The sequence below is a fragment of the Pocillopora damicornis genome, chromosome 6, assembly GCF_964200805.1.
Source record: "Pocillopora damicornis chromosome 6, jaPocDami1.2, whole genome shotgun sequence".
Classification (NCBI taxonomy): domain Eukaryota; kingdom Metazoa; phylum Cnidaria; class Anthozoa; order Scleractinia; family Pocilloporidae; genus Pocillopora; species Pocillopora damicornis.
In genome coordinates, this window is record NC_142675.1 from 567640 (window position 1) to 589556 (window position 21917).

General features: G+C 37.9%; 4 protein-coding genes across 5 annotated transcripts; 2 read left to right on the forward strand and 2 right to left on the reverse strand.

The window, feature by feature from the left end:
• The first annotated feature begins 1094 nt into the window (after positions 1-1094).
• On the forward strand, positions 1095-9607 carry LOC113686286 (glycine receptor subunit alpha-4). Of its 2 annotated transcripts, none has more exons than XM_089209447.1 (10): positions 1095-1411; positions 3433-3527; positions 4292-4882; positions 5205-5275; positions 5413-5633; positions 6014-6096; positions 6462-6605; positions 6857-6960; positions 7377-7637; positions 8019-9607. In XM_089209447.1, the coding sequence occupies exons 3-10, from the start codon at positions 4837-4839 to the stop codon at positions 8394-8396; spliced, it is 1308 nt and encodes a 435-aa protein (XP_089065573.1). In that variant the 5' UTR covers positions 1095-1411; positions 3433-3527; positions 4292-4836; the 3' UTR covers positions 8397-9607. The 2 variants fall into 2 exon arrangements, with proteins under 2 accessions (XP_089065573.1, XP_027059692.2); XM_027203891.2 differs by lacking the exon at positions 1095-1411 and having other exon boundaries at positions 3316-3527; positions 4292-4405; positions 4740-4882; positions 8019-9605.
• LOC113686282 (protein O-mannosyl-transferase TMTC4) lies at positions 9535-16813 on the reverse strand. The gene is made up of 11 exons (XM_089209448.1): positions 16540-16813; positions 14577-15173; positions 13974-14311; positions 13497-13696; positions 13123-13347; positions 12627-12854; positions 12253-12352; positions 11722-11936; positions 11424-11561; positions 10942-11028; positions 9535-10361 (listed from the first exon to the last, which is right to left on the reverse strand). Exons 1-11 carry the CDS (start codon positions 16725-16727, stop codon positions 10152-10154), a joined length of 2526 nt encoding a protein of 841 aa, XP_089065574.1. The 5' UTR covers positions 16728-16813; the 3' UTR covers positions 9535-10151.
• Positions 16814-17705: 892 nt separating this feature from the next.
• On the reverse strand, positions 17706-19109 carry LOC113686285 (uncharacterized). Its single transcript, XM_027203889.2, has 2 exons — positions 18655-19109; positions 17706-18281 (listed from the first exon to the last, which is right to left on the reverse strand). The coding sequence occupies exons 1-2, from the start codon at positions 18747-18749 to the stop codon at positions 18017-18019; spliced, it is 360 nt and encodes a 119-aa protein (XP_027059690.2). The 5' UTR covers positions 18750-19109; the 3' UTR covers positions 17706-18016.
• Positions 19029-21782, forward strand: LOC113686284 (beta carbonic anhydrase 1). The gene is made up of 5 exons (XM_027203887.2): positions 19029-19382; positions 19507-19599; positions 19724-19951; positions 20339-20560; positions 21154-21782. Exons 2-5 carry the CDS (start codon positions 19507-19509, stop codon positions 21334-21336), a joined length of 726 nt encoding a protein of 241 aa, XP_027059688.2. The 5' UTR covers positions 19029-19382; the 3' UTR covers positions 21337-21782.
• The last annotated feature ends 135 nt before the right edge of the window (positions 21783-21917 follow it).

Below are 21917 nucleotides of genomic sequence, written 5' to 3' on the forward strand. Positions count from 1 at the left end.
CATGTTTGTTTTAGTTAATCGTCAGTAGCAAATTGAAGATTGTTTTAATGGTAGAAATGCGATTCTGTCAAATTGTCTCATGATTCATGCATAATTTTTATCTCGATCATTATTCGCTTTGCAATTAACTCAAATTTTCATTTGGAACTAACCCAAGAACAGGTTCTTACGATATTCGTATTATAATAAGCAAATATTTTTTAGCGGCAGTTATAAAAGAATAATTCTTGGTTTCATTTCCTAAAAGCAATTTTTAATATTTAAAATATTTTGATGTTTACATTAATGCTCTAAATATAACTGACTGCCCTTTAGCCCAATTAACAAGAAACTACAAAAACTGAAAAATAATAAGGCTTAAGTGTTGTTAGTTCAATTATTTAGATATGAAACACTCTGTGAATCCTTTTTATGGTCTAAAAAACATTTTATCAAATACTTTGGTTAAATCGCTCGAAATATAATGTTTGTACCGAAACGAAAACCAATAGTTGTTGTCAAATTGTCTGAACATTTGTATTAGCCAAAGCCATTTACATTAAAAGATAAACTTTTAGTGCATTCAAGTCGCTAAGCACTAATTGCGGTGACAGGGAGGGGGTGGGGGAGCAGTGGAGGAGGAATTCTCTTATGTAACCTACCTTAATAGCCAACGTGACGTCATTATTGAATATTACACTAAATGTAACCCGGACATTTGATTTTATGATGACGTCACGACCTTTACATTTACTCAGATTAATAATTCAACGAAAGAATATTTCAAAGGAGAGATGCAGGACCAATTTGAAATTATAGAGCTGTCCAAAACCATAAATTTCGCATTGAGTCAAACAATGAAGCATGATGCTAGCGTATTCGTGAAATTGGGGATTTAAATTGCTTGTATTTTATACGTCTACCAAAGTTTTCTAAGAATACTGGTGATCCCAGAATACTGGTGATCCCAGAATATGGTCATTAATATTTCCTATTACTTCTCACTTCTCGTGATTAATAGCTTCGCCTTAGCTTGGCCAGAACCCAATAGCTGTTTCTCCTAACAGCACGTGTTCTCTGCTGAGACAATGCCGATGCAAAATATTTGCATTTTCATTGCTGATTGATGTGAGAAACAGAATATATACTAACGTAAATAGCTCCAATGGAAATCGAACATCAAACGAGGCGAAAAAATGAATTTGTGGACCTGAATTGAGAAAGTCTGCTTCATTTAGTTCTTTATCAGATATTGGAATTGGAATTGATTGTAATTTCCACCGACTGAAAAACTTCCAGGCAAAGATTCGCCTTTCCCAGCTTTGAATAAGATATAACTTGATAAGTTCCAGGACAAAAGAAATCTTGCAAATGTTTCGAGTTTGATCCAGTTGTCGCAGTGTGAGAACGTTGAAAAGCTCCTTCTAAACAGGTAAATTATATGTGTTTTTCTTTAACCTAATGTACCTAAAAAACATATGTCTCCATATGTGATTCCATTTTATGATCTGGGCGTTACGCATTTGATTCAGCGAAATTGACTCTGTTTCGAATTCAGATCGCTTTCCCTGAAAACAACTGTGGACTTTTAGCTTGGTTTTTAATCTAGTACTCCGTGTTTTGCGAAAAAGAACAGCTCTCTTTTTGCTCAAACCGTCTTTTATTGAATTGATACGATATAAATATCGTCCTGTACATACAATCTTCATTTTCAGTTTAGGTCCTGTGAACATTCACGCGTAGTCAAACTCGCGCGAAAATCTAAAATTGTTTCCTATGTTACAAAGTTCATTTGCATAATTCTCATTTTCTACTAGGTCATCCCAATTTTTTTTTCGCCGAAATTTTCCTCTAACAAGCTCACGGCTGTGATCAAAACCACATTATCTAGGGAAGTTTATGCGCTTCAAACATGATATGCAAATATGCATAAATAAAATTTATGCGGCTGTTATAGAACTGTTTTTTCGCACTTCCTCGAATGATGTTTGTTGTGATTTCATTAACAGTGGAGATAGAGTTGTATTAGTATAGTTTTATGTGTTAATTCCAGCGAAACAACAAAAAATACGCCATTATGTTTTTTACTGATGTCTATCAGTAACTTCGATGCCTTTTTGATAGCCGTAAAGCGCATTAAATATTAATATCTACAACGTTATAGATAAATGTAAATGTGATTTGAGTAAAATCCTAATGATTTAGTTCATGTTGCTATTCTCAAAACCACTGACCCAAAAGAAGGATGCTTTTGATTTGTTGTCGAAAAGTACATCAAAATGCCAAAGCGTTTTCTCTACAGCAGCACTTCTTGCCCCTAAAAATTTTCAAGACACAAGCAAATTAATTTTCCCTGATAAAGACTCTGCTAGATAAAACCCCCGTCGTTCAGCAAGTGCATGTTTCCCGCCCTTTCCTACGCTCGAAATCTGATTGGCTGATTCCTACGTCTGCATCACTTTATTTTCATTGGTCACAATCGTTGTTTACAATTTTGGTTTCACAGTGACGTACATTTTAAACCTTTCCAACATTCTTTCCAAAATAAATATTTTTTTTCTCGTATTTTTTCAGAACATAGAAATTAAATGATTAATGTCACTCGTCCTTTTACATTCTAACTGAGTTGCATTTTTTTTTCCGGTATGGTAACAGTTACCGTGATGCAGAGATGTTTGCCTGAAAGAAGAAATGCTTCCAGGCAAGCGAAAATAGAATAAAAATAGGCTCTAGGAATCAAAAAAGGGGATAAAAAGGATGACAAAGGATTTAAAGTGAACTTTTCTTAACTGGATTTTATTTCATTTCATCTTTATTTAAAGGCAGTGTGATTAATTTCTGACACGATAAACGTTTAAGCTGCACGAGGAACTTAACGCCGATATCATTTGTACTATAAATGTTACTGAATTACGCGTTAAATCATAATTTTAAAAATCCCCTTAATCCTATGTTCATCTGTGAAATTTAAGGGGCAACCGACCGCCGAAAGGAAGATAAATTTCAATTTATGCGTGTTGCACATTTGAAATGTTTGGGTTCACCGCTACAGGTACCGCAAAGTTTTTAAAATCAATAATGTTAGCACGCAACAGGATACCGCGCAAACTAAGACAGTGAGATAGATTTATAAAATCTATCCTATATAAAGTTTTTTTTTAAGGAAAAATCTTTTTATCAGCTAAGGTCATTAAATAGTAAAGCAAAAGGGCGAAGAGTGACAAGTTTTTGTGCGGTGAAAATTCTATCCAGGGGAGCTTTGTCTGTTAACCACAAAACCTGTCAGATTAGGAAATTCAGCTTCTCATTATTTACTAAACAGTTTCTTAAGATTATGACTAATTAAGTGATGAGCATTATTCAGTGATGTGAGTGAAATGTCACTGTAAGTGTAGCCATTTGCACTTTCTCTCTTACGAACTTTTTTTTCATGTTACTGCTCGCCCGTCTTAGGGAAGAATGACGCAATTAGATGTACAAGAAAATTTCTCAGCCAGCATGAAGGAACTTCGGATAAAACTGTGTAGTCGTTTAACAAAGTGCTCACGGTAAGCTTCAGTTTTTTTAACAGTACACTTCTTTACAATAATACCAGAACAAATTAAAGGAGAAAAACGAAAAAATGCAAATTAAAACTAAGGATGAAAAAAAAAAAGTTATTTCGACTGCGAAGTAACTCTTCGATTTCGCCGCTCAGTTTTGAAGTTATTATCGTAGACATGGACATCTTCTAACCCACCACCGATTGATTTTTATCTAAGATCGTAATTTATACAAAGAACACAAACACAGAAGTTCAAGAGTAGAAGTAATTCATCAAGTTGCCTACATTCAACAGACACCTCTTTTAAGCGGAAATAAACACCATCAGAACTTGAGTTTCAAATTTTAACCGATTACATTTTTCAAGATGACACAAACCACTCCGCTAAATTTTATTCCTGAAATGGTAGATTTGAAATACAGTCAATCATTCACTGCGGGGCATAAAGTCAGTACTTTTGCGCCGTTTGATAAATCTGTAATTTAAGTGTGCAACCTGTAATATGCGAATTATAGCATGAGTCCTGCGGATGTCAGCTTAGCTCATTTTCACTGTACATGGGTCTCTGAAAACTTCATCAATTTCTGAACCACCTAATTCTTAACTGTCAGTGGACTGAGGATTACAACAGTTGTCGTCTCCAAAAAAGTAATCATTTATGCTTCATATATAGACTCAGCGCTGATGTTTTTTCTAACAATGCTAGTCTATACAACTTGTTACACTTATTTTTTCTGTGTTTTAATTTCAAGTCTTATATTATTTCAGCTGATTATTGAGGTTCATGGCAGTTATAACGAGTGCGAATGAAGTAGCCAGCAGTGCTATTTTCCTTTTGGCATTCCGTTTCCTGTGGATGATAAATGCCGAGACAATAGCGAAGTAAAGTACTCTTTTTTTGTAAATGAATCTATTTCAATTATTGTCAAAAATATTCCTTGACATTGATAGCGCCATTCCCCATTGTCTATTTCCCCCCACTTGCCCCAATCACCCCCCCCCTCCCCTCCGTCATCATCGTCGAGTTAAGTTCCCTGATATCCATTTGTACCCCTAGGTGGACACTACAGAACACAACGTTAGGACCTCGGCTGAAGCTCGACCCAGATCTTCTCGCCAGGACCTAAGTAACCGAACTGCGACATCTTGAAAACCTTAACCAACAGGATTAGCATGCATTTCAGTGATTTTTCTCTGCTTTTTGTCACCGTTCCAGGACACCCGAATATTGTTTCCGCCGCGATCAAGGGAATCCACAATACTTCAAAAATGAATCATGGCAGACGACTAACCTCGGAGAACTTCTTCAGCAAATGCTGCAGTGCTACGATTCACGAGTTAGAGTTGAACACGGAGGAAGTAAGTAGCGATACTGGAGCAAATGTCACAGGTCTAATCTTGGGATCAACCACTCCTTGCTTCTTTTTGATATATACACAACAATACGCACGGACTATAATTTTGTTCCCAGGTCTCGCGCTTATCCTTTTTTAAGTTAGAGATCTGGGTACCAGATGTAAACCACGGTTATGAATTCGGTTTTGAGTGACGATATCAACATGCAATGCGACAAGAGGAAAACAAACTATGCCAATTTTATAAGCAAGACAACCACGCCATTTGAGGGCTAACCAACTTTTTGCGTTTCAGTAAAAACTGTGTTGACTGGTTTTTGTTTCAGGAGGGAATCCTACAGAGGTCCATGTCAGCATGTACATTTTGTCCATTGGGAATTTCCAAGTTCGCGATATGGTAAGAGGAGAAATATAGTGAAGTTTTCACAAAAAATAAAGCTCTCTAAAATTTATCACACCCTCCTAACTAACAGTTTAAACAGAGAGGAAACGATTACCATTACTTTGACTAAATCTTTTTCCCTAATATTTCAGGATTTCCAACTGTCGTTTTACTTCAGACAACAATGGCAGGATGCTCGGTTAGCTTATAAGAACCATTTCCACGAAGAAAAAATTACTTTGGGAGGAGCAATCCTAAAACAACTTTGGCTTCCACAGACCTATTTTGTCAACAAAAAGGGGGCCAGCGCAAGTACAGATGCCAATTTTTTTGTGCGAATTTTTCCCGATGGATCCGTACTTGTGATCACTAAGTATGTGGAAAAAGACTTTCGTCTAAACTTAGCAGGGGTCAAATTGGTTTTGTTTTACTTATTTTTGTGATTTCTTAATAAAAACTGCACCCAACTAGATTGAGAACTTAACTCAATCGTGACTTGCCAAACCGCGTTTTAAGCCTTCTTGAGTTTACAAAAAAGGAAGAAATTACTTCATGAAAAACAATTACCATCATTATTACTTTTATCATCATCATTTTTATTACTATTATAAACCTGGTGATTCCAGTAGATCCTGCCGATCGTTTCCGAAAATCATCGACGTACTGTCGAAGATTATCTTTAATAATCCGAATACTTTTTGGGATCTTCGAACATTTGAAGAATAAATGGGCTCCATTTTTTTTTCTTATAAGAAATACTCTGACAATGGACTGCTACATGGATTTAAGAAACTTCCCGTTTGATGTCCAGAAGTGCAACTTGACTTTGGAGAGCTGTAAGTTTACAATTCATAACTTTATATGCTAAGACCAATTCCCATTTCCAACCTTATTGTGGCATTTGTCAATAAAATGTCGAGAGTGATCTGGGATTGCATTGGTATTGGTTTACTTCACTCTGTGATTGGTCCAGAAAACTCACGCCACTCTGTCAACCAATCAGATGTAAGACTAAAACCATTCATGACTTGGTCGCTCGCGTTTCCCGCGCTTAAGGCAGTTTGCTTGTTTTTACTTCCAGTTCTTATTGACTCTTGAGGGCATCTTCCTTTTCTTCTAATTGGCTGATTACCCCACTCAATCGAAAAGCGCTATACTTATACTATACTTATCAATTTCTATTCATTTCTTTTCTCAAAAGTTGGATTTACCACTAAAGATGTGGTTTATAAATGGGTTTCGACGGACAGCAGCGAAGCAGTGGAAAAGGATCCAGGGCTTACAACATCAGAGTTTGATATTGGTCCTATAAGAATATTCGAATCCACTACGATGTATAAAACAGGTAAGACATTGTTGAAGGCCAGTAATTTCTACTCACTAACTTCCATTATCAATCTACTGTGTACGTAAAAGAACATGTTTTTAAAGGTTAGGTGACCGATTTTCAGTTAATCTCTTTATATTTGCGCACAGAATACACAAAATATGCACAAGATCTACACAAGATCATAAAAACCACCCCCAACCCCCAACCAAAGAAAAGCTGCCTTCCTTATAAGCTTGTTTTCATTCAGAATGCTATGTTCGTTTTAGGGCTGTTTTCTGGTCTAAAAATGGAATTGAATTTCCAACGAAGATCTATTTATTACTTGATTCAAATCTACGTGCCAAGTGCGATGATCGTGGTTCTTTCGTGGGTGAGTAATGCTCTAAAAGTTGAATATCCTCAGCCTGACCATATTTTTCTGGCTTCTGACTTGTTCTGGGAGAGAAAAGAGGACTCCTCTTTTCTCTTCCAGGAGGAGGGGGAGGTGATGTTGACAAGAGGGCAGTATTGGTACCTTTTTTTCCTAGGATGGGAAGGGAAGCGGGAGGAGTTTTAGCGTGGGAACTTAATGAAGGTGAGCAAGAGTGCTGAATAGATAACTTATAGTTCACACGGTATTCGAGATGACCACCAAAGAGCCTTCACCAAATGATGCCGAAATTTCGAAATTATCAGTTCGCACTGCCAAAAATGATCGGAAAAGGGTAATTCTAATTTAAATGATAATATCATTATTATTATTACTATTATTATTATTGTTACCATTGTTATCATTATTATTATCAGATCTCCTTCTGGATTGACAACCAGTCGATTCCCGCCAGAACGGCGCTTGGCATTACCACTGTGCTCGCCATGACAACACTGCTATTTGGTGTCCAGTCTTCTCTGCCCAGTGTGCCGTATATCAAAGCTGTAGATCTGTTTATGATTGTATCATTTGCTGCTGTCTTCGTTGCACTGGTGGAGTTTGCGGTTGTTAATTATACGAGCATGCGTGAGAAGGAACAAAAGGAATCAAGAGCCACGAAAAATAAGTATACTGTGGTAAGTCGTTATCTTCCATTCACGAGCATGAAATACTATGGCATGATGGATAAAAGTGCTACCAAGAGAATATATCCTCTGGGTGGTACTCATGGTGCCATGAGATTCCATCCCACAAAGGTGTGATACTTGTTCTCCCATAAGTTTCATCATTTCCCGCTCTTTTCACCGGGCGCAGTACGCCAGTTTTCCCAGCTGTAAGTTTAGATGCACGTGGTAGCAGTTAAATGATTTCCTGCCAGTTATTCGCGTTACCTGCAGATAAAAGATTTTCGTTAAGTTTGTGAAGGGTCACACTCCCTTTCTCCCTAAAAATTGTTAAAATTTTATTTATATATTTTTCCGTTTCGAAACGTGATTGAACTTTTACCTTCACAACAGAACCCAGACGTTGTTATGCTAAACTTCCGCAATTTGTCTTACGAGGGCGACGGAAAAGGTGAACATCATATGCAAAATGGCGTCGCCCACAACGGTACTGGGAATGATATTGAGAACGACGACGCTGATGTTCACAAGATGGAAGAACTACACAGTAACGGTACCATTGGTGAACACGCGCCACGTGATCGCAAAGATTCGTCGCGTGATCTGTCGCATGTCTTTGAACCTTCTCGCCCGAACAAGTGTCGCTGGCGATGTAAAGTTACAGCCAATGGAATAGACGCTTGGTCACGTATTCTGTTTCCTTTGGCGTACGGACTTTTCATTATAGCTTACTGGATTATTTATTCAGCAAATACGGAGAAAAGTTCCTGATCTGTGTCTTTTGACAAACACACAATTTTAAATTCGCTGAGCTTCTCATGTCCTTACACATATGCGGAAAGAACAGAGCAAATCAACATGACTCAAAAATAACTTTTAAGTACGAAATTAAAGGTAAACTGAAAAGAATAACAAAAAGAATACCTCCTTCGCCGGGTATTCTCCGTCATTCACTCGTTCGTTATTTTATAGCTGTGAAAATTCAAGGCACCGTTCTTGGAAAAAGATTTAAATCACGTTTGAATTGTCCCATAAATTTCAAATTGATTCTCTCTCTCTGTCAAATGGGATAGGTATATAGTTATTGTACGTGCACGACGCATTTAAGAAGTCGTTTTGAAAATTTTCTGAACTTGGAGTTTTCCAGGTTTTTGATGTGTGAAACTTGGGAGTTTTGGAAAATAATCTTGACATTCGGAACGCAAAAAAAAAAATTAACATTTCTCTTTTTAAAATACATTGGTTAGTTAAGGGCGAAATGGAGTGAATTTCATTTTTCTTCGTTCTGAACGACGTCGCCAAATGTTTTTTTTTCATAAATTTATATTCATTAACATTAACGTTTATGAAATCCAAAAGTTTGATCCAGCATTTGTAGTGCATACACTTTGCAAATTTGAAGAAGTCCTGCTCTCTGCTTGCGGATGAGCCTAGCTCAGTATCCGATGATTTGTCCCATGTTAGGGATGGCACTAAAATGATTCCTTGAAAAAATGTCCAATCTCGAAAAACTTTCATCCGATCTCAAAATCTAATCAGCGTTTGTGAGGAGTTTTGCAATCTCGCACCTCTATTAAAATCCTCAGCCGTGGATTTCCTCTCAGAGCCGAGGGTGTTAAGAGCTCAAGTAGCTTGGAATTATCGTTGTGAGCAGCGAAAGTCTGTCAATAATCTTCTAAGTAAAGTAACAGTTTGACTACGTTCCGTCCCTCCTCTTGGGCGAAGTCCTTTGCTCAAGTAAAAAAAAAACAGTATAAAAACATTAATGTTAGCGCGCCGGACAGAACTGTGGGAGTGAGCGCACCGAGAGAGTCTCGGATTTTCAAACAGAGGCCTGAGTCCTCGGTTTACCATCCGCCATCTCTTACGCTGGTAGGTAACTAAGTGTAACTAATATAACAGTCTTAGATTGCACATTTAGTTAAGGTTTAATAAAAATATTTAAAAGCAAGTTATAGGAAATAAATATAATTAATATTCAACTGACTTTCAATTTCCGTGTATTGTCTTAGTTATGTCAAGCTTAAATTCTTCGCGTCTTGGATTACTAATATTTGGATAATTTTTATTTGCTCATATACAAAGCACTTTCCAATTGAGTTTCGAAAGTAATCCGGGATTCCTTTGATTTTGCTTTAAATCGGTCTCTGATTGGTCTTGAAAACTTGCGCCACCACGCTCTCAACCAATCAGACGCCAAACGATAACCAACCGTGACTTGGTCGCCCGCGTTTTCCCGCGCTTTTGGTCGTGTGTCTTTTTACCTTGAGTCCTCAATAGGCTGTTGTGATTACTTCAGTTTTGGTTTTACGACAATCAATTAAAGATGCTCTAAATCAATAAAATTCCTGTTTTTGTTTTCGCATGATTACTCATCTCCCTAAAAAGGAAACGGCCCCTCAGTCTCCGCAATTAGGTTGAACACAAGATATTGTAATTTGCACGTATACTGACTAAACGTTTTTTTTTTTAAATAACTCAACGGGCACTATCTATTTTTAATAACTATAAAATAAACTGCACAATCTATTTAACCTTTTTAGCTATACGTTGTAGCGCTGTGATTGCTCCTTTGTGTAAATGATCTTTTTTTAGAACATCAAGAAAATAATGTCTGGCTTGTTTGAGTAAACCCTTGAGCTCTAGAATTCCTCCTAAGATGTACTCGGCGTTGATGTTGTACTCATCATGAGCGAGAACAAAACGGACTTCTTTTTCAGCGGAATCGAGTTCGCCCTGTCAGGTAACAGAGATTGTTTAGTCAGAAAGAGTACACTCCATTCTACACAACAAAACAACAACAATTTTTACAACAACAGTAATGAAGATTTAGCTACAACACTGAGATAAATAAGTGATAATATCAGTTTCGAGTATTTCAAGTCTTAGTTTCCCTTGCATGCATCGATAACTGACTACAATTTCATTAGCCTCATGTTGTTATATTAGGTTAACTCTTGTTCTGTGACCGCATGTTAGAGTTAATTTCTTTTTCCTTAACATGAAAAATTATAAGTGATGTAATTATTCCTGGATGGGACACCAGCTCTAAGCCTGGGCCTGGGTGATACTAGGTGAAGAGAGGTACTGTGAGAGAGTAAATGTCTTGCCCAAGAACACATCACAATGTCATTAGAGACCAAGCCATGGCTCGAACCCAGACCTCTCGATTAGGTGTGCGGTAACTTACCAGTCCGTCGCCGCTTCTCCCAGTAATAAAAGATACGTTTATAAAACAAAACAATAATTTGATAATGGTATTTTCATAATGTGATAACGTTGCAAGAGAAGAACAACAGAGCATGCCTCGGTTCACCTTCATAAGCTGAACTTGAACGAGCAGAAGACGGCTGTTGATGTCCAGTGGATCCAATGCTAATCCTTTCCTCAGGTACTCTTCCCCCTAAAGAAAACACATAATTTCACGCATCAAATAAACTGCTCAAATTATTCACTTGTCATTTACAATCCGTGTCAATCTTCCTCTTCCTTAAAACATCCTTGTTTTTTATCGGTTTATTCTTACCATTTTGTTGCTTTTCGGATCAGTATCAGTATCTGGGCAACTGCCCACCTACCCCTCCCCTAACTCAACAACAGTCAATTGATAACAAGTTAGGGTTAATGTTGGGTTAGGGGAGGGGTAGGTGGGCAGTTGCCTAGGTACTGATATTGATCCTGCTTTTCTATATTGCAAAACTACCATTTTTCATTTCCTTCACATTTACAGTAGGTTGTCACATCGCGGCTAAAAGACCATTACTTGAAATACAAACGACCGACAAACGATTTCCTCACCTTTTTTATTACTTTTTCGGTTCCATTTTTTCCCTTTTTCCTCAAAAGCGGCCACAAGAGCATCTTCCCAAGCGAGAAGAACGGTATTGGGTCTGAAGGTGTTAATTTTGCTGTCTTTATGTATTTCTCTTCTGCTCTCTGGACTCAAGAAAGAAAGAAGTTTCTGAGTGATCACGTGATTGGATACAAAGGTTGAAGTATGGGACGCAGGCAATGGAGAATTTTGCTTTGAAAACCAAGGTTCTCCGCAAAATCCTGCTGCAGCTTAGCAGAGGTTAATTTTCCACCATCTTCCTACCTTTCGTTTTCCAAGCTTCTCCAAAACGACTCCATGAAAGTAATGCAGTTGTGGGTTGTTGGGTCTGAGGGATAGCGCCTTCTCATACTGTGCATCCGCTTCTTTCCATCTGCTGGTCACTCTAAACAAGTGCGCCAGGTTAATGTTGCCGTCTGCACTGTTTGGTTTGATTGACAGCGCTTTAAGGTAGCATTTCTCAGCTTCTTGTGCTCTATCTGTGCCAAGATATGAGACTTGAGAGGAAACATAGGTTGTATTCCATAAACTGGTTCAAGATTTTACACGCTAGGAACTTTTTTAAAAAAAATTTTAATTGAGTGTCGAAAGCAATCTATCATCGCCCTGATTTTCCTTTTTTTCGCCCTGTGATTGGCCCAGAAAACTTGTACCACCACCTCAACCAATCAATTACAAATTCATACCAGTAACGACTTGGTCGAGCGCGTTTTCCCGCCCTTCGGGCTCTACGTGATATTCACTTGTTTCTGATTGGTCATTGAGATAACATTGGCTTTGGTTTTACCACCTTACCTGTGTTCAGGAGCACTAGACCCAGGTTCTCCCAGGCTGCAACGTAATGTGGTCTCAGACGCAAGGCCTCACGGTAATGTTTTTCACATGCCAAAAGACCCTGATGGGAAAAAAACCATTATAAAAGCCAAAATTCATATCAGAGAAATTCAGGTCTTTCTACAGTAGGAGACAAACAAGCACAAGGTAGAGATTTAATCTGGCAAATTTTGCAGACACTGCATTAAACAAATAGGAAAAACCATTCCGTAAGTTTGCAATAACAATCCACCATTTTTCTTTTTTCTGGGTTCGAAAGTGGGTTGTTTAGTGCCTAGTCCTATGCGCCAACTTTATAGCTCACTCACTACAAAACACTAAATCTCCATTCAAACCTTCTTCGCAAGAACATTTCCAAGCATAACGTGAATCTTAGCGTTAGTGGGGTTCACTTTCAGTCCTGATCGGGCCAGCGCTTCCTTGTTCAGCCATTCTGAATTGCGGCGTACTGTCTTTGCAGCGAACAACAGCAGAAGGCTGTGAACTAAAACCATACCAGTGGCAGAAAGACCAAAACTCCAACTTGTACGTGAAGCTTTTTGCACTGACATCTTTTCAGAGTTCTAAAAACGGAAAGGTAAGAATACCGTGGTATTAACTGAATTTTTACTACACTGTAACAAAAATCGTGGGTTGAAAAAGAAAACATCGAGATTCCATTTGTTTCTGGCAGAAAAGTACTTAAGAGATCTTAAGCGATTTGAGCACTAAGTTAGTGGCCGTCCCCTTCAAACTGATTTGCTGCGCGGACTGATTGCAGACACGGAATCAACCTCGTTTCCAGGCCCTCCTTAGGAAAAGAACTTGTTCTGAACAGAAATCAGGGCTCACCTCATGTGTTGAGGAATCTTCTTCCACCTTTGTTTGGGTTCCAAACAAGATTGAGATTCCAAATGGAACCAAAATGCAGAGTCCCATACTGGGAATGTAAAGAATTCTCTCGGCGACAACAAACCCAACGGGCAAGAAGAGATTGGAAGCTGGTAGAAATGGTATGATCAATAAAGCCAATGAAAACATCACAACTCGTCTTCTTTGTGGAGACTCGCACTCATCCTGCAAAAAATCAAAACAAACAAAGGGATCCAGTTGACTTCTGATCAAACTGACCAATCAGGAGACACGCACGTGCGCAAGCGGCCTCGAGATTAAATTTTCCTGCACTTTTTTAAAGCCGACAATACTTTCTGACAGTTTCTACTCACCATTTTCAGTCCACAATGCTGAGACTCTGCATTCCTAAAATCATCTTTTAAATGAATATCATTTTTATTAGAATCTAGTGGCTTTGAAGAACTTTTCTTAGACTTTCTAGGTATAGTTGACGGTATAGTTGAAGACGATATAGTTGAAGATGGTATAGAAGACGGTATAGTTGAAGTCGGTATAGTTGAAGACTGAAGACCTGTAAGAGAACACGGAGAATAAAACTTATTGTGTCAAGAGCGAAGAAAAACTTTCTCTCTTTGTATCTTAATTATAAATCAACACTGGGAAATAACTCAATCAATCTAGAGCTCTTAAATTATATTTGAAGGCATTTTATCCGTGTTATTTTGCAGAAGAAAAAAAACTGTCAAAATGAAGCGAAATAGATTTAACTTTCCTAAAAATACTCTGCTCAAACAAAGTGAAATGCACGTTTCAATAACACAAGGAAGCGCATGTTGAATCTCTCTTACCATAACAGCACAAACAAACAAGGATACCACTGAACACGAGCGTTTGCATATTGCGCATGTCCCACCATGATTCAATCCGGGATATGCTGTCCATGGACCAATCATAACACAGGCTGTTCGGACACAGTAGAAGTCGCGCATTTAGCGCGCACAAATAAGAGTAAGTCCTAAATCGAGTCCATACGTCAGGATGAAACAATGTGGGATTGTCAGACTCAGTGAAAGAAAGGACAAAACCTCCAGAGATGATTACAATTCTCAGGTACAGAAGAATTACAGACGCCAAGCCGAGGATGGAAAATCTTTCGACCAATCGAACGGCCCACTTTGGCCATTGTCTGAAAGTAAAGGAAAATTAACCCTGATAAGTACAGTCTTTTGGAGCGCATATCGTTTCATTGTTGTAACAACTAACATCCAATCAGAGGAAAGGTAAATATCACAAGTGGCAAGGAGATCGCAAAGTAAACAAGAAAATTGCCAGAAGTGCGGGAAAAACGTCGCAAATGAAATCCGTTTTATATCTTACTGGATTGAAGGATGCGTATTGATACACGAAGTCATTGGTATTAAAAACCTACAAAATTGTGATTCGATTCTTACCTTAATAAAACCGTAGGCGAAGAAAATATTTTGAGTAAATGTTCCCCTTTAAACTTGCAGACAAAAACCAAATCGTAAGCAATACAAACTTCTAAAACTGTGATGCCTTGTTCTTTGCTAAAGAGAGACAACACACACCAGAAGATGCACGAAGCAAGCCAAACCCTTGAATACTTAGCTGGTCTTTTACTGCTGTCCTCTGTGGTCCCGTCAGGAAAACAATTTATGTACGACAACAGGGCTAAGAGGTAGAACAAGGCACAGAGGATTTCTGCACGACCCACGACATTAGCTACAGCCTCTGTATGTATCGGATGAAGAGCAAAGAGCATACCACAAAGAAGAGGAAGTGATTTAGTTTTAGAACCAACGTTGCCATCTAAAATCCTAATGCATGTATGAAAAAATAACGCCGATACAATGCTATGTAAAACCACATTGATAAAGTGGTATCCTATTGGATTGAGGCCTCCAGCGAGGAAATTCCAGCGGAATGTCAAAACTGTCATAGGACGATAAGATTTGTGAGAATCGTTTCTTTTTAACGGAATGCCCCAAAAGTCGTTTGAAAACAGGTTAGAAATTGGCGTTGACGGCCTGCAAAGAAAAAAATTACTCTAGTCAGAATAAAGGTGAAAGCGAGGGGCTATAAGTTTTCAAACGTATGTCAAAATGACATCTTCCAGCTAAATTAGTACATCTCACCGGTATTTTTTCCTCGTTGACACGACATGAAAGGCAATATTGTTGTTCATAATCGCAGAGAGCTTAGGGGAAATTTCACTTGAAAGATGGTTTTCAAGAGGAAGTTTGTTGACTGAATTTGTGAATCAGCTTTCGAAAGTCAGTATGACAATGTTTACGAGGTGTTTGTCTTCCAAATTTCTCCCCAAAAACGACACTTTCCAATAACAAAGACGATGGCCAACGACTAAAAGTCAGTTATCGTGAAATTTAAGTCATTTCTGTGTTTTGCCGACCTCTCAATTAATTGCTTTGTTTTTTTTCGCATTTTTACGCAGTTTCGTGACTTTCAGTGAACCCTCGAGCCTCTTACCGAAAGATAAACAAGAAATTCGACCTAACAGGTCATTTAGAAACCTCTGTGTCGGAAATCTATTTTTGTAATGTCAGATTAGTCAATTTAAGGCAAAATTTTCCCATCCGTTTGATCTCGGAAACAGCTCATCTGAGCCTAGTGCTTCACAGCTCTATTCTGTGAGCTAAAAGCTGAATTCGATCACAGAACTTCTTGCTTAACTCTCTTCTAAAAATGAACTTTGATTAATTTCCTTTCTTACATGACAAAAATTTGCATTTCATTTTGTTATTATTAATTTTGCATGCGGTCTTTAACTCAAAGTTAAATTGTGCTAAGTAAATATAGACATATTTTTATTCCGTAAGCCATGGGCAAGCAGTTGTTTCTCGTCAAGTTTGTGGACTTGCTGTTACTGTTGGAAACCTTGCATTTCACAAAATTCTAATTTCATCAATCCGCTCTCAATCTGATATTATGTTATACTGTTGAGTGACCGCAAATTAATGGTGTCAAAAGTTGTTTGTTAGGAAACCCTTTTTACATACCCGGCAGAAGGATATCAACCTGGTTTTCTTGAATCGACCGCGCAGTATTAATTCCATGATAAAAAATTTACATCTAAATGAATCCTCTTCATCACAACAGAATCTGGTTTAATAAACACGGTGGGATTATCGAAAAGAATGGCTCAGTTAAGCTGGTGGGAAAGTGCGCCTCGAGGCGAAATTAATTTAAGCCGTATGATACAAAGCTATGTTTTTTGTCGGTTCAGCTTTCAACACCATCAAAAGTTTTCCCCGCACGAGAAGCTGGGTTTTTCTTTAACCACTTTTTACCCAGTTAGAAATGTGCCTTTATCTCGGAAGGTAAAGTTATCACTTTTGGTAAACAACGAGATTAAAATTGCAGGAAAACTCTTACCTAACATCTGCGTTCGTCTCGATGACTTCGAAGTCATCATAAACAAACTCGCCGAATAAGGAGTTCAAGTAACACGCAATTGCCGCGATTGCCACCAAAATGTATAGTTTTAAAGCACTGGTGTCATTCGATAAATCCTCTGTAGCTGTTCTCCCGTATCTCCTGTTTAAATTCTGTTCACGCGCCATTCTCTTGTCTGTATTTATCACCTGGCTACACAAAAACAATTCCGAAGGAGGCAGTTCTGCTTGCAGATGTATTTTTGATACGTCACGCAACGCAGGAAAATTACGTGACAACAAAAAATCAGCTTCGAGACTAGAACGTGCAGCATTTGGTGTTCGATAAAGATGTTGATAATTGAATTATCGGCATTTCACAGAAGTGGAACAATTAAAAATATGATTATCATAATTTATATGGAAGTAAAAGATATAGAAGATGCGAAATATGTCGAACAAAACTTTTATATGGAGCTCTGGAAAATCATTAACCAGCAAAATACAAAGACTGAGAAGGTTTACAAATCACATTACATTAATAGATAACTAAACTAGAAAATATAAATGCATTCACCACAAACTGTTTCCTAAAACCAACTTAATCCTTTTGGTCCCTATATCTCATTAGTAATTCTTGTTACTGTCTGCCATACAATTATTATGATGTTGGTTTGGAGAATTTAGAATTGGATGACAAATGATCCAACAATTGATATTTTTCTTTATTCTCATCACTTGCCCACTTTAAGTTGTTCTGATATCGTAAGGAGAAATTCTGTCTCGGTCACTCCTGCAAATTCAAGGGTTAAGCTCCATAATTGTCATATTTTTTGTTAAATCACTTCTCAGATTTTTTCAGACAAACTCTCTCCAAGGGTTTTTAGTGGGAATTCTTGAAAACTTTCTGAAAAGACCCTTCCTTTATTTCATATTTCATTTCAGTGTCGTAGTCTTCTTTAACCCTTTAACTCCCAAGATCTGTTTGCTAATTCTCCCCTCTATCTGCCTCACATTTCCTTTCAACTTAGTTACAAGAATTTGATCCTAGATCAAGACAACTACTTCTACCTGATAAGTTTGAGTATTCTCAATACCTCTATGTTGGATAATGTATGGATAATATAGAGAGAACTTAAATGTTGATCACTTCTGAGAGTTAAAGAGTTAGGCTTAAGTGGAGAGACCTCTTACCTCTTAATTTTATTTTCATGCCACACTGTTCCCTGTTTTGCAATGTTCTAAAGTAGACAGAAGATGGACAATTCAATCTTTTTTTTTGTCCAATACATTTTTTGTAAGCTTATATACTAGAAAAAGCTTCAAAACCATTAAACCCTGATTTGCCAAATGTATAAATTAGTACAATATTTGGGAGTAACACTTCTTTAATCAACCAAGATTTCCAAGCCAAAGAAACAATAGGTATTTGTAATTGGCGGCTGGCTGAAAATTGATTATAAAAGCTTGTAATATTCTCAAGAGACAGTTTCTATATCTTCCTGTAAATATTTCCTCCTGATATCTAAAGCTTGATTAAAGAGATTCATGTCCATTCCATCTATACAAGTAGCAATTCTTGCTCGTAAAATAATGTTTTCGCTGACATAAACTTCTCCTATAAATTGATACAAAGATCCTCTGTTAAAAGCCGTTGGTTCCACAAATGAAGTATCGATGATCAGTTCAATGCCTTCATCGCACACTTTTAGTTGACTTCTTGCGATGTTATGTGTCAGTGTCCTGTAAGTTAATACAGAAATATGTCACTTAACAAGTCCAAATAATTGAGATCCATATATAAGGAAGAGTTCTAAATACCCACCCCTCCCTCCCACTTCCAGCCGTTCGTCTCCCTCACGGAAACTTCAGCTATTTGTAATTTGCTAACTCTGTTTACAAACAGAAACTTAAGGAGGAAACTCAAATGCATTTCCAAAAATTATTTGCCGGAAAAGTTTCGATAGAAATTTACAAGACCATAATTTGTGTACGAAAACTTTACAGTAGCAGTCGAAACGAACCTGAAGCAAACACGGCAGATTTTCATTTTCAAACTCCTTGTTTTTAGTAACGGAAATCGAAGGAACAAGAACAGAGACTCTGCTAAAATTACCTTCCCCATGTCCTCACAGATTTACCATCCAAACTTGCTCCCAGGTGAATCAACTCTTTAATGCGAAGTATTTGTCCACTCGAAATGCCCGCCATATTTGTCTTTTTGCAGCATGTGATAACCTGGAGAGTAGACAGGTTGAGAGAGTGGGTCTCACTGCCGGTGAGTGAAGGCACAGTCGGCACAGCCCCCCTTAAAAAGGGTGCGTGACAATATTCGAAATATATTTGCCGAGAAAGTAGCCCAGGATTTTAAAGAAATGATTCTATGCTGAATATCGAATAGTGTTTTGGCGGCTGATTTCGACAGACAGAACAACACGAAGTATGATCGTCTAGCCACGGGTGAAACACGAGTACAAACACACACCCACAGAAGTTGTCTCCGCGTGACCTTGATCAAAATACGCGCTCAAAAGACGCCTAACTCGTCAATTCATTGAGATAAACTGACAATTCTGCACGTATTAAAACCTACTAGATCCAAACTAAGTAAATAAGCCGGCTTTGGGTTGTCATTTGGAGAAGAAATTTCCGCCTGTTTGATTAAGTCCAACTCTTCCTAACCCTACTCCTACTGGAAATAGTTTTTGGTCCATATTGAATGCCTTTCACATTTTATACTGTCTGGTACCTGCGACTGAATCTTCAAGGTTTATGGTCGACAGAAAATTGAAACCTTCACTGTTTATAGTTTTTTCCTCATAGGTGTCTTCACAGAAATTTAAGGTATGTGGTGTTTGATCCTTAGGAAATTAATACGAGGCTTTGTTTGTGTTTTGTTCTATCTTATTTCGACATGTTTAACCACGACCGGTTGATCTGATTATGACGTTCTCATTGATTTTCGAAGATGGAGAAACTGCTACAGGGTGTTTTAAAATTCAAAAGTCTTGTGCGACCTTCTCTGCTGCCACAACTAGAAAAACTCGCTCATAAAGCCCAGGTATGTTTACTTCAGCTAGGTTTTTCTGTAATATATACAGTCTAACGAAAGATCGTGACGGTCAACACGTTCGATTAAAGATTTTGATTAATTTCCATTTTTTACCTGTTACACTCTCTTTTAGCCACGCATGCTCCTAATAACCTGTATGGACAGCCGTTTGTGTCCAACCAGTTTTACTCAAGCAGATCCTGGTGATATGTTCATAATGAGAAATGCAGGCAATGTTGTGCCACACAATCAGCTGTTTGGAGAAAACCAACAAAGTGCACTTTCAGAAAGAGCAGCTTTGGAGTTAGCAATTTCCACTGGAGTCAAAGACATAGCAGTTTGTGGACATTCAGACTGTAAGGTAGCTACACAAAACAATTTATGACCCACACCCATCTTAGAAGTGTTTTGGGAAATCCCATCAGGAAGGTGTGGGTATCAATTTTAAAGAAAAATCTAGATAGGCCAGTATAAGCTCATACCCAGTCTCTAGCCATGGGTGTATTGGTGTACCCATGATCCTCTAGATTCTCCTTTTTGAGGATGCTTCAAAACACCAACAGCTGGAGACTGAACCTGGTGTTGGTCAAAACTGGATTTGTCAAGGGCAGGGACAGTTTAAGTGCCAATATACCCCCTGTGGGAGGGATGAAGAAAATTTTTGGGACAAAAAAGTTGGAAATATATTTGAATCTTCAACTGTCTGTTCAGCATCATTGAAAAGTATTTTACATTCTCTATATTGTAGGCAATGGACTGCCTTTATCACATGCATGACACCACAGACAAAGAGAAGCAAGATTCTGAAACTTCTTGGGTATCAGGTTGGCTCAGACGGTATGCACAGTCATCACTAACAAAGTTTGAGAAGCTTGGGGTTCCTATAGATGGCAGTTCTAAGGAGAAAGATAATTTAGAGATTATGTTTGATAAAGAAAAAGATCTATCTGATGTCGATAAGCTTTCACAGGTACCTGTGTTATTTTTTTGTCACCTCTATGTGTACCAGTCATTCAGTTGATCTCAGTCAGATAGTCATTGGGTCGGTTAGTTTGGTCTGTCAGTTAATTGGCCAGATGGTAGTTGATTGGTCAGTCGGTGTGACATTCATTCAGTCAATTTACTTATCAGTCAATCTCTCTGTCAGTCTGTCAGTCAGTTAGCTAGTCAGTGAATCTGTTCTCAATCAGTCAGCCAGACTACTAGTTTGCTAATCTGCAATGTGTCTGTTCATCCTTTGTCCATCAGTCAATCTAATTCTCTTTCTGGCTGTCAGCCTACAAGACTGTACCTACAATCAGTCAGTCAGTCAGACAATAAGTCAGTCGGTCAGACAATCCGTCAGTCAGTCATACAATCAGTCAGTCAGAGTTAGACAATTAGTCAGTTAGGTGTTCATTTAGTTAGTCTGGCTAGCAGTGAATAGTGAGTCAGTCAGTGAGTAGTGAATCATTGTCAAGTCAGTCAGTGTATGAGTAAGTCAGTCAATCAGTTAGTCATTTCAGTAAATCAGTTGATCAGTCAACCATTTATTTCTATTAATTCCTTTTCTTTGTGTAATAGGTAAATGTTCTTCAACAAATGCAGAATATTAGATCATACCGATTTGTACGCAATAAACTTGATGAAGGTTCAGTTCAACTTTATGGTCTTTGGTTCAACATTGGCGAAGGTGAAATGCTCTTGTATTCAAAGACTCGCAAGAGATTTGTTGTCATAAATAAAGAAACTGGATTATCGAGTTAGTAAAGGAGAATTTTTAGGTTTGACTGATACAGGAAGTTTTTAAATTATGACATTAATGTTATTTTGGATGCTAATATGATTAAGATTTCTGTTGGGAGATGGGCCCAATGAAATTTTTGTCGATTTTCATAGGAGTGAAAATTAACTTGGTTCTATGAAAAATTTATGATTTTAAGTCTGAACAGAAGAGTAGTCAGGTGCACCGCCTAGAATTGCAAAATAACTTAGGAAATGGGGGGGGAAATGGGATTGTTGGTTCTTCTTCCAGTGCTTTAAGGAGTGTAACAGCTTCCAGTACGTCAAGTGGTCATGTTAGGGCTGTTTTTTGTTGTTGTTTTTTTTTTGCTACCCATTCTATCAGAACTCAAAGCCGTTATTTAAACGAAAACAGTAAGATTTCTTCACTATTTATAAACTTAGCCATTGATTAATAAATCATAAAGAGGTATACAGATGTGTGTTCAATTTGACTCAGTCTGAAAGAGGAAATTTTTCCTGCATGTTCAAAAATCAGAGAGATTAAAGGACAAATGTAAGGCCGCCGTGTTCAGTTTGAAAAGTTGTTTGTCTTGACCAATTCC